Source organism: Monodon monoceros, unplaced genomic scaffold, assembly GCF_005190385.1.
Source record: "Monodon monoceros isolate NGI ecotype Baffin Bay Population unplaced genomic scaffold, NGI_Narwhal_1 Super_Scaffold_11, whole genome shotgun sequence".
Lineage (NCBI taxonomy): Eukaryota > Metazoa > Chordata > Mammalia > Artiodactyla > Monodontidae > Monodon > Monodon monoceros.
This window is the reverse complement of record NW_021703767.1, coordinates 29,055,301-29,072,382: the sequence shown is the minus strand read 5'-3', so window position 1 is coordinate 29,072,382 and position 17,082 is coordinate 29,055,301. Positions and strand designations below refer to the sequence as shown.

At 34.1% G+C, this 17,082-nt stretch overlaps 2 protein-coding genes across 2 annotated transcripts in view; one reads left to right on the top strand and one right to left on the bottom strand.

Moving 5' to 3' along the window:
* Positions 1-1,056, top strand: part of LOC114891157 (multidrug resistance-associated protein 1-like) — a 79,061-nt gene extending 78,005 nt beyond the window's left edge. The window contains exon 27 of the mRNA XM_029215271.1: positions 410-1,056. Coding sequence (XP_029071104.1) covers positions 410-764 — 355 coding nt within the window. The 3' untranslated portion in view covers positions 765-1,056. The remainder of the gene's footprint in view (positions 1-409) is intronic.
* An 8,709-nt stretch (positions 1,057-9,765) lies between these two features.
* The window catches only part of HSPA13 (heat shock protein family A (Hsp70) member 13), a 9,649-nt gene continuing 2,332 nt past the window's right edge, over positions 9,766-17,082 (bottom strand). Inside the window, exons 3-5 of the mRNA XM_029215560.1 lie at positions 14,771-14,984; positions 12,865-13,032; positions 9,766-11,905 (exon numbers count right to left, since the gene is read on the bottom strand). Of these exons, the coding sequence (XP_029071393.1) occupies positions 11,238-11,905; positions 12,865-13,032; positions 14,771-14,984 (1,050 nt within the window). The 3' untranslated portion in view covers positions 9,766-11,237. The remainder of the gene's footprint in view (positions 11,906-12,864; positions 13,033-14,770; positions 14,985-17,082) is intronic.

Below are 17,082 nucleotides of genomic sequence, written 5' to 3'. Positions count from 1 at the left end.
TCTTCAGGACTCACTTTCCACTTCCTTCAGGCCTTGAATTTAAAGGCATCTTCTCAGAGAGGGTTATTTTGGCATGCCCATCTAAAATGCCCACCCCGTACCCACATTTTACACCCTCCCTTTCTGTACGTTCGAATTCTTCTCATTACTATGCATTTTGCTCATTTATTTTTTGTCTCCCCATGTAAACACACAGACAGAGCCTTTTGTCTGTTTAATTCATTGTTCTATTTGCAGAACTTGGATCAGAGTCTGGCATATAGTAATCACTCAGTGAATATTTCTTAAAGAAAAGAATGAATGAATGAGTGGGCTAGGAAGAGAATAACAGTATAATTAGAATTTTAGAACAGGAAGTGTGTGACCATAAAATCCATTGTGGAAATCATTTTACTATTTTTTATAACAGTGTTGGACAGAGACAGCTTGTCTGTCTTGCTCGTGCTTTGCTGAGAAAAACAAAAATTCTCATCTTGGATGAGGCAACAGCTTCCATCGATTTTGAGACTGATAACTTGGTGCAGACTGCAATCAGGAAGGAGTTTTCTGATTGTACCATCCTGATGATTGCTCACAGACTGCATTCTATCATTGATTCAGACAGGTATGCTTTATTTGTTTTCAGAAATAAACCAGTTTCTACAGAGATACCTACTGAACATATGAAACACATTAATTACTTGCCACTAATAAAGGATTTTATCTGTGCTGAGAGATACAAAATGTCCCCTAATAGTATGGAAGATATTTTCCAAAATAATTAGAGGAATTTGTTAATGCTTAAAGAATATTAGAAAACTTGATATATTTCCTGAGTTACATAGTACCTTTATTTTGTACTGACATAACTCATACAGTAATTTAAACTTTACGGTAGCAAGAACAAGAAGGGTGAACTGAAACACTGATTATAGGTTACCTGACTGGATTCTTTTCACATTGCAGGGTGCTTGTTCTAGACTCTGGAAGGATTACACAATTTGAAACACCACAGAATTTGATACACCAGAAAGGCCTTTTCTTTGACATGCTAACAGAAGCAGGAATAACACAAGACTGAGGGACAAAAAGTAAATACTTTTAGTTATATATTGATTATACCAAATAAAAAAAAATAGTATTTGAAAAAATAAAGACGGGGAGAAATGCAAAACAGCGGGCCCCTAGCTACATGTTAACACAAACAAGAGATAAGCACCATAGCTCTAACCATAATGGGCTGTACCCAACCTTCTTTCTTCCATTCATTCCCTCCAGAATATCTGCCTTTTCCTCATTGCCCAAAGTGCTAAATGCCATTTATCCCTTAAGTCTCTGACTTTGTTCAGGAGTCATCTTCTGCACAAAGCATCTCTTGATTTTTCCCTTCGCTCCCCTGTCTGATCCACATGCCCTTTTTCTGTCCTCTGAGTAGCCCTATGTGCATACCTTTATTATGGCAGGGACCATACTCTATTTAAATCCTTTTAGTCTGCCTCTCCTTAAAGCTACTTGAAGGCAAGTGCCCAGTTTATTGTTTTTGTGTGTTAGGTTCCTAACATAGTACCTTTCAGATTGTTGATACTCCACAAACATTTGTAGAGTGAATGATTAGGCATTTTAGAGTAATATTATACAGGCACCTGTAATAACTTTTGAGTTATTTTACAGTATATGAAATTATGGAGGGGCTTCCCTGGTGGCGCAGTGGTTGAGAGTCTGCCTGCCGATGCGGGGGACACGGGTTCATTTCATGCCCCGGTCTGGGAGGATCCCACATGCCGCGGAGTGGCTGGGCCCGTGAGCCATGGCCACTGGGCCTGCGCGTCCGCAGCTTGTGTTCCGCAATGGGAGAGGCCGCGGCGGTGAGAGGCCCGCGTACCGCAAAAAAAAAAAAAAAAAAAAAAAATTATGGAGGAATCACAGAAAAACATATTGAGTTATTCAGCTGCTTTTTGGAAAGAGTAATTATATGTTAACTGAATTTTATAAAATAAAATTTTGCTTTATTTAAAAATAATATTTTATAATATTTTTACTATTTACTTTGAGTAAAAAACCTATATTTTCTATGGAACGTCATTTTCTGGCTTGATTAACCTCAGTGAGTTATATATCAGATGGTATACATTCACAAGTAATTGTTGATTTGTAGTACTAATTATATTTTGAAGGGCTTTTTCATTTGGTAGTTTTATGTAATAGAAGCCACATTATTTCTCTGAATTGCCATTCAAATTTGAAGTTTTCAAACTTCAATGGTATTTTCCTTTCAAGATGATTTTAATAAAATATTTTAACATGTTAAGACTCAACAGCCATTTCTTTTATCCTCTTTTTCTCCTTCCTGTGCAACAACTTTGTACAACCTTGCTTCATCCCCTAAGGGTATTTATGAAAAGTTACCGTAAATTATAAAACCCTATATTATCTAAAGCTTCATTCCTTAAAATGTAAGCTACTGAAAGTATTGTCCTGTCTTTACAATTCCTGTAGTACCTACCACTATGTTTTGTACTCAGTAGGCATTGAATAAATATCTATTGAAATCCATTAAGAAAGGGAACTGGATATTTCATTAATATCAGTTAAAATTTACGTTTTGGCCTCTTTACACATGTAGTAAATCAATCAGAGACACTGCATAATTTAGAAATCTAATGGGAAATCAACAGTCACCTGGATAAATTGTGGTATCTTCATACAGTGGAATCCTATACAGCTATGAGAATGAATGAACAAATGCTACAGGCAAAACACCGATGAATCTCACAAACATAATGTGGAGTGAAAGAAAACACAGAGGACTTCCCTGGTGGCACAGTGGATAAGACTCCATGCTCCCAATGCCAGGGGCCTGGGTTCGGTTCCTGGTCAGGGAACTGGATCCCACATGCATGCTGCAACTAAGAGTTCACGTGCCACAACTAAGGAGCTGTGTGCAGCAACTAAGAGTTCACGTGCCACAACTAAGGAGCTGTGTGCTGCAACTAAGGAGACCACGAGCTGCAACAAAGAGGCTGCCTGACACAACTAAGACCCCATGCAACCAAATAAATAAATTTTTAAAAAAACTATAAAAAAGAGAAGTCAACCACAAAAGCATATTCTTATATGATTCCATGATTCTATTGATACAAAAGGTTTGTTGTTTTTTTTTTAAAAAAGAGGAGAAACTATACTCCTAGAAGTTGGGATATTGGCTACTCTTGGTGGTGATGGGTAATGATTGAAAGGGTGAACAAGGTGGGCTTCTGGGAAATGATTATGTTCTGTTTCTTGATCTGGGTCTGAGTATTGGTTCAATTTGTAAAAATCATCAATCTGTATACTTAGGATTTGTGAAAATATAGATAGATAGTTATAGCTATATATATACATAGATATCTCATGTATAATATAGTTAAATAAAGAGTAAAAAGAAAAAGTAAAATAAATTAGTCATTTAAAATGACTAAGCCAAAATTACTCAATATAATATTATTGTGTTTTAAAAAATCAATATTTCATTCTCATTTTTATTATGTACATCAAGTTTGTTCAATCACTGAAGTGCTCTTTGAAACAAAGTGCAGGATACTTAAAATGACTGGATTATAGAGAAGTAGTAAATTTGAATTAAACCTTTTAATTCAATGATTTATTTATTTCAAAATTTTAACTTCAAAATATATTAAGAAAATGATTATTATCATTTGGATATGCAGAAATATTTACCTTAGCTGATAGAATGAAAATCCTAAGAAGCATTAGGTTGAATTCTTTTAGAATGAGAATATTTATTACTGAAAGCCCACTATATGCCAAGTAATGTGCAAGGCACTGGAATAATTTATTACTTTCAATTCTCAATAAAGAATATAAGAAAGTTATTACCGCTCGCCCTATTTTACCAAGTATGATAAGATACCAAGAGGATCTTGGCCAATAAAATGTAGAATCCAGACCCACATGACTACAAAACTGATGATGATGTTCTTTTCAGTTCTCTAATAAGATGTCTCATTCCTAGAAGAGCCACTTAAAGAGTCCATAGTTCAAGAATGGGGGGGGGAGAAGAATTTTAAACCAATAGCTGTGTAGACAAATGGAATTAAACCTTGGGGTAGGGTGCTTCTTCAAATATAGGATTAGTTTGAGCCATATGAAATAGTCATTTTTGTAGGTAAAAAAATAGTTGAATAAGGGCAATTTCATATACTTTTAAATATAGCTTTGATATCAAAGTTAGTGTTAAGAAGATGTAATGCAGTATTTTAATACACGTGAAAATAATAAATAGTTCTAACTGGTATAGAGGGCTTTTATTCTAGGAAAAAAAATCAGGAAAATTAAAATAAGAAAATATTATAGTAGTTAAAAGAGTTCAGGATCTAGTGACAAAGTGCTTATGCTTAATCTCAACTCCACCACTTTCTAATTGTGTAAACTTGGGCAAGTTAACTTATTTCTCTGGACTTATTTGGGTGTAAGAATTTTATCTACCTCCTAAGGGTTTTGGGGTTTTTTTTGAAAATTAAATGAGATAACACAACATTTAGGACAGATAAAACTCTTTCTGGAATATAGAAAACATTCAGTAACATGTTAGCAATCACTTCAGTACTAACAGTCGTATCTCCTCTCCTTATAGTTGCAGTTTTGTGTTTACAAACAAAATCACATCATAGGACATAGTATTAAGTAAACAAAAAGGGCAAAACTGAGCCAATGTTTATGAAAGGCTATTCTATACACAGCAACAACTTGGGGATAATTGGAGATTAAAGTAAGACACGGCCCTCAGTGGTGTGCAGTGTGATTGATCTCAGTGAGATTAAGCAAAGTTGAGAAGGCAGAAACAGGGCAGATCTCTTTCTAGTTCCTTCCAGTTCTCCTAGTTCCCACTTTTCTAGCTGTCATTTTCCAAGCAAGTAGACCATCTGTGGAATACAGAAATCAGGACTTCTGGCTACATTACAAGCCACATTTCTCTAAATCTTTTAATGAAAATTAATAGTATTTTGGTAGTTTGTATGGTGGCTGCTATTGGGTTAATGGGGCCAAGGTAACTGGTGTGAACCCAGTAAAGGCTGACTGGCTTCTCTTGATGAATGCTGACTAGGTAACCAGGTTATTTACAGATCAACCAGATTTTGCACATGCTCAAGTTATCATAGTTGATCAAAGATAGCAACATTTTCTCTCTTGAGGGCAGCACAAAGAGAAAAATAAAACTGAATGGGGGCTTCCCTGGTGGCGCAGTGGTTGAGAGTCCGCCTGCCGATGCAGAGGACACGGGTTCATGCCCCGGTCTGGGAAGATCCCACACGCCGCGGAGCGGCTGGGCCCGTGAGCCATGGCCGCTGAGCCTGCGTGTCCAGAGCCTGTGCTCCGCAACGGGAGAGGCCACAACAGTGAGAGGCCCGCGTACCTTATAAAAAAAAAAATGAATAGGCATATGAGTAAAGTGTTAAAATATATCATAAACTGCAAAATGTTTGTGATAGTTGTGAAAAATATTTGTGAAAAATTTGAAAAATATTTTTCCAAAACACTTACAAGGAAAATGATACATGTGCATTTTTGTGTGTCAAGGGAAGAGATACAAGATTGATTTTTGAGTTCATGTTTATAAGACTCAGCTTATCATTAATATACTTGTGAATAATTATTGGTTTACTGCTATTTTTCAACTCTTGATAGACAGAAAATGTAATGTGGTTATCAGAGAATAAGACTAAATGAATGATTTAGAATACGTGACAGTGGAGTACCACAGGAACTAGGCATAAATGTTAACCCAGCTTTAGTCAACACTAACTGTCTGAACATCTGCTTCTGGCTTTCTGTTCTGAGCATTTGTGCAACAATTTCCAGGTATTACAGAACAGCCTCTGCTTTCCCTGTATTGCTATAGCTATGACTTTACAGAGGTAATAGACAAGAATTAATGTTGGCCATGATGCGTAAGGTCTTGAAAACTGTTGTTTCATGTATTTTCTTCCACTTTTTAGTTGAATCAGTTCCTTTTTATTCCATCTTGGCCAGAAGCAGAAGTCCAACAAATGGCAATTTGACCAAATGTTTAACCACAAAGTAAGGGTCAAAAGTTTAAAAACACAAGGAAGGAAAGAAGGAAAACAAAGAAAGAAGTGTAAACAACTAAGGGGTTTGTTTTTCTTAGGTAGAAAGAAGTCCCAAGGTAGAAAGGACAAAGCTGGCCAGAGCAGTTACATAGCACCACTGGCCACTTCTACCTTTAGCTCAACCATCTATTACATGTCCATTGATTGGTAGTTGCAAACCCATTGCTTTATCTCCAGCATCATGTCTGCATTTCAAGAAGGTAGAGCAGAATTATGTCACATACCCATCCCTAGCTGCAAAATAATTTTTAAAGTAGGGGATGTCGACACTCCAAAAAAACTGGGTTCTGAAAGTAAGAATGAATAGAAAAGATAATTGCAGTAGCATTTAGCAAGGTCTGCCACCACTACTTTTTGTCGCAAAGTATTTTTCGACTATGACAAAATATTCTTAGTTACTTGGGAGACAAAAGAAGGGTAGTGGTTACAACTAATAAGATCCAATTTCCAGTTTCCAATACTATATAGGCTATGTTAAGCAATTTAAGGTGATTGGATGAACTCTTAACAGAATTGTGTGTTTGTGTATTTATGTATTTACGTTGTGTACGTAGATATATATATATATACACACACACACACACATATATATAGCTATAGTTATAAAGTTGTGTTATGCCATTTAAGACATTTCAGGAGGTCTTTTAGGTAAGCCAAAAAACAGTTAATTCAATGAGGTGTAAGACAGACTGTATTTGTTAGTTTTTTAACATCCAAAAAACTTAATGTGAGGCAAGCTATTAATTCTTCCCAAAACTAAATAAATGCTTTACCACAGCAAATTTATTTTCTCATATTTCTGCAGAATTCTGCAGAAGTTTTTGACTCATAGTTTCAGGGTCTTGAGGATATTAGGGAAAATAACCTATTTTCTTGTGGCATTTTCTTATAATCCCTCATAAAATTAGCAAGTCACTGAACTTTGTTCATTCTCCTTCTATCATCTCCATTCATAATACTTAGCACTTTCTTGCCAGGCACTCACAAAACCCAATGAATTAGGTACTATTATCTTCATTTCGCATCTTAAAAAATCTGTAAATTCAAATTTGCTTCTCAGAAATGTAAAGAATTAAATAGCACTGTCTAAACCTGTAACATTATCTGGTAAACAAGAGGTCTTTCATGGATACTATCCAGTTTAGTACTGAACAAAAATGGTGCTATAGGATTGCATTATGGGATGGATAAGGCAGCACAGCATTGGGGCTGAACATGGACTGGATTTGAATAACTCTGCTACGTATTAGTTGTATAATCCTGGGAAAATTACCTAACACATCTGTGCCTTAATTTCCCTATCTGAAAATGGGGTAAGAGGAACTACCCCTAAGTTTGTTAGAACAAAATTAATTAGTATTGTTAAAACATTTAGAACACTCCTGTACATAGTAAGCACTATTACCTATTGCTGAATAAGAAATAAAAATTTAGTAAGCTTAAAGCAACCAAAAAATGTATTATCTCAGTTTCTGTGAATCGTGACTCTGGAACCGCTTAGCTCAGTGATTCGGGCTTAGGGTCTCTCATAAGATTACATTCAAATTTGAAGTATGGCTACATCATTTGAAGCCTTGAATACCAGATCGAAGCATTGGAAGTCACGTAAGAAGCTGCCTCCCTCAATAGGGCACTGTGTATTTGTTAGTCCAGTGAAATAAATGTGGATGTATCACTATTATTTCCTCATATATTTTGAATCTCCCAGCAGCAGTAGTTAAAATAACTATGAAGGAATCACAGGAACTAGTGATTGGAGAGTCAAATCTACTGTTTTTATTTAAGGGCTCATTTGAAAAGACATTTATCAAATGAACTTAAAAAAAAATTGTATTGAGTTTCTTGCCCAAAGAATAAACTTTATTAGAGAATTATAAAGTATTAATCACCAACCAAAGGATTACAGTAGTCTATTATGCAGGATTATTAACTATCTCGATTAGTTTTGGCTCTGTTATAGTCGGAAGCCATGAATTGGTGTTCCGAATTTTGAGTATACTGCTCATGATACAGGAAATGTCTCTTCTAAATTAGTCAAAGAAGAGACATTTCCTGTATCATGAACAGTATACTCAAAATTCTGAATACCAATTCATGGCTTTCGACTATAACAGAGCCAAAACTAATCTAGAAAAACAAATATCATATATCGCTTATATGTGGAATCCAGAAAAATGATACAGATGAACATATTTGCAAAGCAGAAATAAGAGACACAGACGTAGAGAACAAACATATGGACAGCAAGGCGGGAAGGAGCGGTGGATGAACTGGGAAATTGGGATTGACACATATACACTACTATGTATAAAACAGATAACTATTGAGAACCTACTGTACAGCACAGGGAACTCTACTTAATCCTCTGTGGTGACCTAAATGGGAAGGAAATCCAAGTAAGAGGGGATATATGTATATGTATAGCTGATTCACTTCGCTGTACAGCAGAAACTAACAAAACATTGTAAAGCAACTATACTCCAATAAAAATTAATTTAAAAAAAGAAAAGTAAGTAGAAAAGTAAGCAATTCCAGGGACATTCAGGATGTAGGGAATTAGGTAATAGCTGCTGAGGTCACGTGCCGTGAGCATCAGATCAGCTCTATTCCCGTTTCCTTTCTTATTTACATACCTCAAATATGTACTCTGGGCATAGTCCAGAATAGAAAATAAAGGACACAATTTAAAAAACAAACTGCAAAGTGGTATTTATTTACATTAAAATGTGAAATACCTGTATACACACAAATCTAAGAGGCACAATCTGTTATGCACAATAACTATGATCTTCAGAACATGTTATGCACAACAGTATCTGCTGATACATAAGTGGTTCCAGTGAAAACAGTAAATACCAAAACATTCCTGACACAAAATAAATTATTCATTCACATATTCTAATCATACAAGACAGTTAATATTTTAAAAGTTATGTACTTCAAAAAACACTAGCAAGATGTACAACCAAAATGTATTATGAAAAATGTCTTCAGATTATGCATAAATGATCCCTTTCAGAATGCATTTTTACCTTTTAAATAAACTACATTGATTTCAAGACTATTTATATATAGCCCCCTAATATGACTGAAGACATTTTTTAAAGGTATAACTATACTAGAGAATAGTTATGCTTTTCTAATATGCTAAACTAATGTCCCCCAATTCCAACACTGCCTATTTTTCAGAAACAATCAAATTATTTAAATTCCAATTTTTAGAGTATGAGATTAGCTGCCCTGTTTTGCAAATTGTTTCCTCTAAGGACTGTTAACAGATTGTCCTGAACTATCTCATATACTGGAAAAATTCAAGTTTTAAAAAAAGTCTTAAAATGCTTTAGGTTAAAGCTGGTTACTATCTATGGAGATTTTGATAAATTGAACACTTTTCTCTTAAAGACCTTTGCAAAAAGATATTTTTCAATTTTAAAATCTAGTAAAGATTTTTATAAAGTCCAAAAGAACACTTGAATATTTTCAGAACGCAGTGAAGGATTCCTCTTTGGCATTTCTCCATTTAGTTCTAAAATAAAACATGTCAACATTTTATATTTTTCTATTTACCTACTACAGACATTTTCTGTACACAAAAGTATTTGATTGAAATTGTTTTAACAGCAATTTCATTGCTAAGAAACTTTTTTTTTTTAGGATCTGCAAAAAACACTCAGATTTTTACTATGAGAAGCAGAAATGTTTTGATGTTGCTGAAATGAGCTTGCTTATTTCTCTTTTTCAGTGGTTGGAACTTCAACATCCTTTCAAATTCAACAATGGATAAAGCAGACATATTTTATATTAGCAAAACTGCTGACCAGAGTTTAATTTTTGAATATCGATAGGAAGTAGCCTCTATTAAGGAAAAAGAAAATCTTCAAATAATAGGGGCATCACATAAATAAAACTACTATATTTTCTTTCTTGGTTCCTGCATCTTTTCTAAAAGGAAACAAACCAAAACTACTACAAATACGGATTTGTGGACATTTTTTTCACATTGTCTTCCACATTAGATATCCACATTATTTCCAGTATTCACAAACTTTTTGCTCTCATCACACACTAACCTTAAGGCTAAAAACAGTCCAAGTCTGATTAGTTTTAAATGATGGTAGGAAACAATAACAAAAATGAGTACAATTTTCCTCATTCAAAACTAAATACGGGTAAAAATCTCAGTAAAACTGAATCAAATGCAAGCTAAATTCTCCAGGGCTTACTGAAAATAAACAATGAAACAGAAACATAAAATAAATACTGTACCTAATTACTGCTGTTTATCAATGTCTACAAAGGTCTTAAATAACAAATTTATAGTAATGACGGCTTTATTGTGACATTAACACATTTTTAAAATGTAATTAATAATTCTCTATTGTTTTCAAACCATGCAGAATCATGGAAATCCAAGCAGAGAATGACACATAGCAGATGAAGGAACTAAAATATAAATTGGTAATGAGACATTTGAATAAATCTGTAGCTATTTTAGAAAGAGAATAAATTGATCCAATAAATATATTTTGCAAGTCTGGAGAATGCAGGTTATAGGAATAGGACACAAAATGGGATACTGAGTTTGTGAAAGTAATTTTGTTATATATGGCAGTTACTGAATATTATATATGCAGCTTATATTAATAACACTGCTATCTCCCAGCCACTGTAAGTACCTGACATCAACACTGTCCTTCAAGTATAGTTCAAATTTAAGAGTTACATGTGATAACCAAGTAAATAAATTACCAGCTCCTGCTAATACAATTTAGTAAGAACTGGGAATCCTATAATTGGCACTAGGCAACGTTTATAGAAGACAGTTTTAAGTGCACATGGATATCTACTTCCAGAATGCAGAAAATACAGTCACCTATGCTCCTATAAGAGTTTTACCTCAATTCTTTCACTTTAGAAGTATTTGTTGAAATGCGATCTCTCCAAAATCAAGGATCAATCTAGCCACATTCAATTCTAAAACAAAATGTTCTGTAAAATTTCATATATATAAATGTTACCTTTTAGGTAAATGTGTGAGATATTTTAGAGACTTGATTTAGTGGACAGAGGTGGTCTGATAAATAGGAAGAGATCATCAGACAAGATCTCAAATGACCATCCCTCCATAATTCAGTTGAAGTTGGTCTTTTGTAAATGCTTATTGGGAATTTCTAACGCACTGACTTGGAGAGGCCAAGAGCCTCCATCAATCCCTGCTTGGATTGCCACTCCTGTCACCACTGCCAAGTCAGGGTCTACAGACGTGTTGGGATCCTTTCCAAAGAACTCTTGAATGACTTGGCGGATTCGAGGAATTCGAGTTGAGCCCCCAACCAAAACCACCTCATCAATCTCAGTTTTTTCCAAGTGGCCTTCTTCTAACACTTGCTGAATGGGTACTAGTATTTTCTGGAAAAGATCTTCATTAAGGGTGTCAAAGAGCTTCCGTGATATTTCTGTTTCAAATAAAACCTGACTTTCTCCATTTTTCTTTTCAGGAAGGCTAGCTCCAAACATGCTGTTCACATGGGGGCTGCCTGCTGGGGAAAGTTCGTCCTTTGGCAATTCAGTGTCACTACTCTGAGGTTCCTTCCCGTCCTTTTTCTCCACCGTTAGTAATACCGACATCTGGGCAGTCTGATGAAGAGTCAGGTTTAATTTGACCATTTCTACAGCTTGTCTTAATCTGTGGATTTCCTCTTTCCTAGAGGGTAGGAAGCCATATGTTTGATAGATCTGTTTATATAAGTACTGAAGCAATCTTTGATTGAAGTCTTGTCCTCCAAGTTTATTGTTTCCTAAGTTAAAAATTAAAAAAATTTATATTATATTTATGAATATATGTGTATGTGTGTACATATATACGTGTGTCTGTGTAGTATGTACGTATAAATGATATTCTGGGAATAATAAGTCCTTATTTAATGTATTAAGATTTTATTCATACAAAGACTGATTAAAAATAACTGGATTAAAATGATTTTAATTCAAATGTGTACTATTAAAATACAGTGCACATCTGGGTTTAAATGATGTAATAGGAAGTATCTCAGTGATATCAAATACTTTTGCAGAAAGTAAGAAATTGAGAACACTGACCGGCTTTTAAGTAGCAATTTAAGAACACTAAATGTCATTATTTTCAACAGAAGGAAGTCCTTCTTTTAATTAAAAAGTACCAGTAAGCATTTTCTTTCTTAAAAAATCCTTTTGTTTAAATGATTAAGGGCTGAAAAGTAGAAAAAATAATTTAATTAGGAAAAGAATAATGCAATATAAATGCCCGCCACTGAACTTGGTTCTAAATGGAGTCCAGTTAGGCCACCTGTAACTTAAGCTCCACAGGCTTAATTCCTGAAACTAAATTAACCTTAAAAAAAAAATTTAGAATGCAAAATACTATTATTAGATTTCCTAAAGATATCTATTTTGTGAAACAGATTATTAAATGAAATAAACTGATCGTCCTTCATTTTAAAATAATTTCTTTCCTTCTGTTCCCTTTACCATGGAGGTGAAAACTACTGGCTCAGTTAGCTACAAATGGCAGTATATTTATTTGACTTACAGGATGTCCAGTTATTTTTTGAGACTTAACTTTTTGCTATAAATACAGTAAGTGGTGGCATAAGATTACATGTACAGAAGATTACCAAAATGAACGCAAAGAATACGGAAAAAATTTTAAATGAACACTTTACACATTAGATATGTTAACGTGCCTCAATCTCTTTAACGCTCCCTCTATTTTTCTTACCAGACATCGCTCGGGTTAAAAACATTCCTCCTTGTTTATTCAGCAATGACACATCTAGAGTTCCTCCGCCCAAATCTATCACCAAGACGTGAAAGACATCAGCTTTGTGGAGACCATAGGCCATAGCTGCTGCTGTGGGTTCATTTATTACTCTTAAGATCTTCAGTCCTATAAAATTGGTTGGAGGGAAGAACAATCATGAGAGGACACTATTAAGAAATTTCTTCTCATTTAATCTTACAACACATTAGTATCTTCTCTGATGTGAACTCCACTGAGTACACAGTCACAAACCCAATAAAAATAATGACATGGGATGGGTAAATGTAGGTTCTTCTAAATGGGTGTCATTAAAATTATTCTAAAAGAAGATTATAGTATAAAGAAATAAAGGCCCAGATTCACGGAATACATCATTCTATTATTTATTAATACTTAATTTTTAAAAATCTCTCAGCCTCTTCTAATTTTCCTATTTTACTTGGGAATATATGAGCAAATAAACTTTAGTCATTATGCACTGTAACAAACTGCTATAGAAATGAGGTAAGCTTAGTGTGCTCTTCTTTTAAAAATGACTTTTTGATAAAAAGAACACATGAATAAACAGAGAAGAAATGATAATAAAATGAAAAATCCAGATGATAGGCTCCAATAGCTACAATGACACTTTAAAAAAGTACTTAAGATGCAAGACCCTTGAATGCAAATCTGAAATATACAGCAAAATCTGACTTCAAGGTAAAGTTAAACAGTAAATGTGCAAGCAAAAGATCAGATTTCCTTGAGCAAAACTCCTGCTTTAAACTAACTGCCACACATAATGAGCGGCCGTGAAAGTAGTATGGCTTTATGTATCACGAGCCATAGAAACTAGTCAAACTCTGAAGAATTTATTCAAAGACCATAATACCTTCCCCTTAGCTCTCTGACTTCATCACTCACTCTGCTCTGGCCACACTGGCCAACTTCCTATCTTCTTATGTACCAGCAAATTCTCATTTTATGGCTGCTACACTGGCACTCTCTCTCCTACAACACAGTTCCTCCATATATCTGCTTGGTTCACAACCTTGCTTCCTTCAAATCTGCTTAAATGTCACTTTCTCAATGAGGTCTACCTGACCGCTCTCTTTAAAACCTGCAAATCCCCCTATTCTCTGATCACCCACCCTTCCCCTTATCCTGTCTTTTTTTCTACGGCAAGTTACTTTCTGACATACATTGTATCAAGGCTCTCAACCAGAGGTCATTTTGTTCCTCTGGGGACATTTGGCATTATCTGGAGACATAAAATTATCACTACTTGGTGGGGAGAGTGCCACTACCTTCGAGTGTGTACAGGCTAGGGGTGCTTCAAAATACCCTATAATACACAGGACAGTTCCCCACAGCAAAGAATAATCCAGCCCCAAATGTTAATAATGCTAAGTAAGAAATGCCATAATATACTTATCTTCAAGGCTGATTTTCTGTTCCCTCCAATAGAATACAAGCTCCATGAGAAAACGGATTTATCTGTTTTGTTTACCTAGGCACTTAATACTTGCTGAATGGTGTTGAATGAATTTTCTCCCACCTCAGATTTTTAAAAAACGTTATACTATATTCATCTTAACATTAAAAGAATTTTAGAAGAAAAAATTCCTCATTGCTAATGTGTATCCGTGTTCTTTCTTAGCCTTTCTCATATGCCTGATGGGCTGCTGTCATAATATACACATTTTACATTGTACCATGGGGCTTTCTAAATTGTTTGTAAACCTATATAAAAATCCATCTGATTTATCTACCATATAGTTTGTCTAGGTGCCTCGTTAGGTGGTTTGCAAAATGATACACATTACTACAGATTTTCAGCCTAACAAAATTTTGAGCAAAATGTAACTCAGGCAAGTGATATTACCTGCAAGGTTAGCAGCTTGAATTGTCGAATTTCTCTGTTTTAGATCAAATTCTGCTGGTACAGAAATAACAGCATTGGCAACTGGCATTCCAAGATATTCCTCTGCCATTTCCTTTAATTTCAATAACAGTCTAGAGCCAACATATTCTGGGGAAACGGTGATGGTCTCATTACTTGTCACAGAAAACTCAACCATTCCATTTTTGTTTAAAACCTGTGAATAAGATTTGCAAAGATAAAAAAATATATATATAAAACTGTGTGTGTATATATCTACATATACATACATACACATACGCTAACACCCATACATATGGAATGTATTCAATCAAAACTTACCTTTAAAGGGTCATAAAATTCATTTGTTATCTAGCAAGTGCATTTATTAAGATTAGAGGTTATTAAAAGTCATACTTTAAAAGCTATAAAATGAATCCACTCCACAGTTCTCAATAAGAGCAGAAAAATAAAATTCATTACTAAGCATATAATTGAAACAGAAGATTCTCCATATATATCTGTTAAATGAAAGAAAAGATGAATGATAAAATAGAAGGAATAACAGTGGCTAAGTCATGTTTGCGACTCAAGATCTTCTTTTTTAAAAAATTAATTTATTTCCAAAAGTAATAGATAATTGAAAGAATGTTCTGGTACATATTAACAAGAATAATTTTAGTACTTCGATATGTTCTTATCTAAGAATCAATATCACTCACATTCTTGTTTCCATGGAAACATGTATTAGCATCTTTTTCCTGCTAATGTAGTTGTACATTTGTACATTTAAAAAATTAGACTAATTCTAAAGCATACTAGTTTCACCAATAGTTTGTATTAACATCAATAGTAAAAGAGAATTAGTTTGTTCTAAGAAATTATAAGAAGTTTACCCCAATCATTCAAGACTACATAATTAGTTTTCAATTAAGAAAATCTGACCTTCCAAAAAGTATTTTACCTGCCTGGGGAAAACAAAAACAAGCTATGAACACTTAAAATAAGGTCCTTAAAATAAGACCCAAATATACCAGTACCTTCAGAGTGATCATGAAACAGAAACAACAAAAAAATATGATCACTTAGAAACTTAAAACAAACAAAAAAAACCTTTAAGATAACTCTTGGATCAATAAGTAATGTACCCAAAGCTGTAATTTAGAGGAAACTGTATAGCTTTATATGATTTTATCATTACGTAAGAAAAATTACAAATTAGTAAAGGGTCTAAAGAAAGAAGCTAAAAGAGAACAAAGAAGTAAACCTAAGAAATGCCTGGAGAGATTGTTTTTTTGCTCCTTTGAAAATGAATAAAAATTTGAGAATTTTTATGATGCGTTAATCAATAAGCAGCACTGATACCACTATTTTAAAATCTATTTATTTAGAATCTCACTTCATAATTAACCAAAAGGGTGGGGGGAACCCTACATGGAATAAACATTTAAATGTTTAAAAGAAAAAAAAAAACCCAGCAAAACCTAAACCTACAAATACTTATATAAAAGCATTAGAAAAAAAATACAAGTGGATAGGATGGGAAAGGCCACTGTAAGCATGGTAAGAGTCCAAAAACATTTTTAAAAAATTATTAAGAGATGATTTTGCCACATAAAAATTTAAGTCTTGACAGTTCAAAAATAAAATTATACGTCAGTTTTATTAAAAAAAAGGAAAAAATACTGAAAACACATCACAAAGGTATTTTATAGTCATTAAGGGAACGATAAACACCCCAAAAGAAAACAGGACAAAGGGTAAGAAGTGGATCACTAAAGAAAATGAAAATGCCAATAAACACATTTTTAAAAGTCTGACCTCAACAGAAATCACAGGAATGCAAATTAATACAAGATACCATTTTTTATTTATCTATTGGCAAAGACTGAAAAACAATAACTAGTGAAGATATAGGCAGTCTAAAAAATAGGTAAGGGCACATAAACTTTTCGGTGCACAATTTGGCAATACAAATCAAAACACTTAAAAACATGCAATCATTTGGCCTATCAATTCCAGTTCTTGAATTCAGATTTAGGAAATTATCAGAGAAGTGTAAAAACATACATGTACAAGGATATTCACTGAAGCTCCAATAACAGTGGAAAACCAGGGAAAAAATAAAACTTACGCTGACAGAGACTGGACAATTAATTGGCGGAACAGTCGTTTCACACAACCATGAAAGATAATGATGTGAGCCCACTGATTAACTGTCCATGATATATTGATGAGTTTCAAACAAGTCATTACACAGCATGCCTAGTATGATCTCTTTTTATGTATATAAATATGTATACACACAAACACAG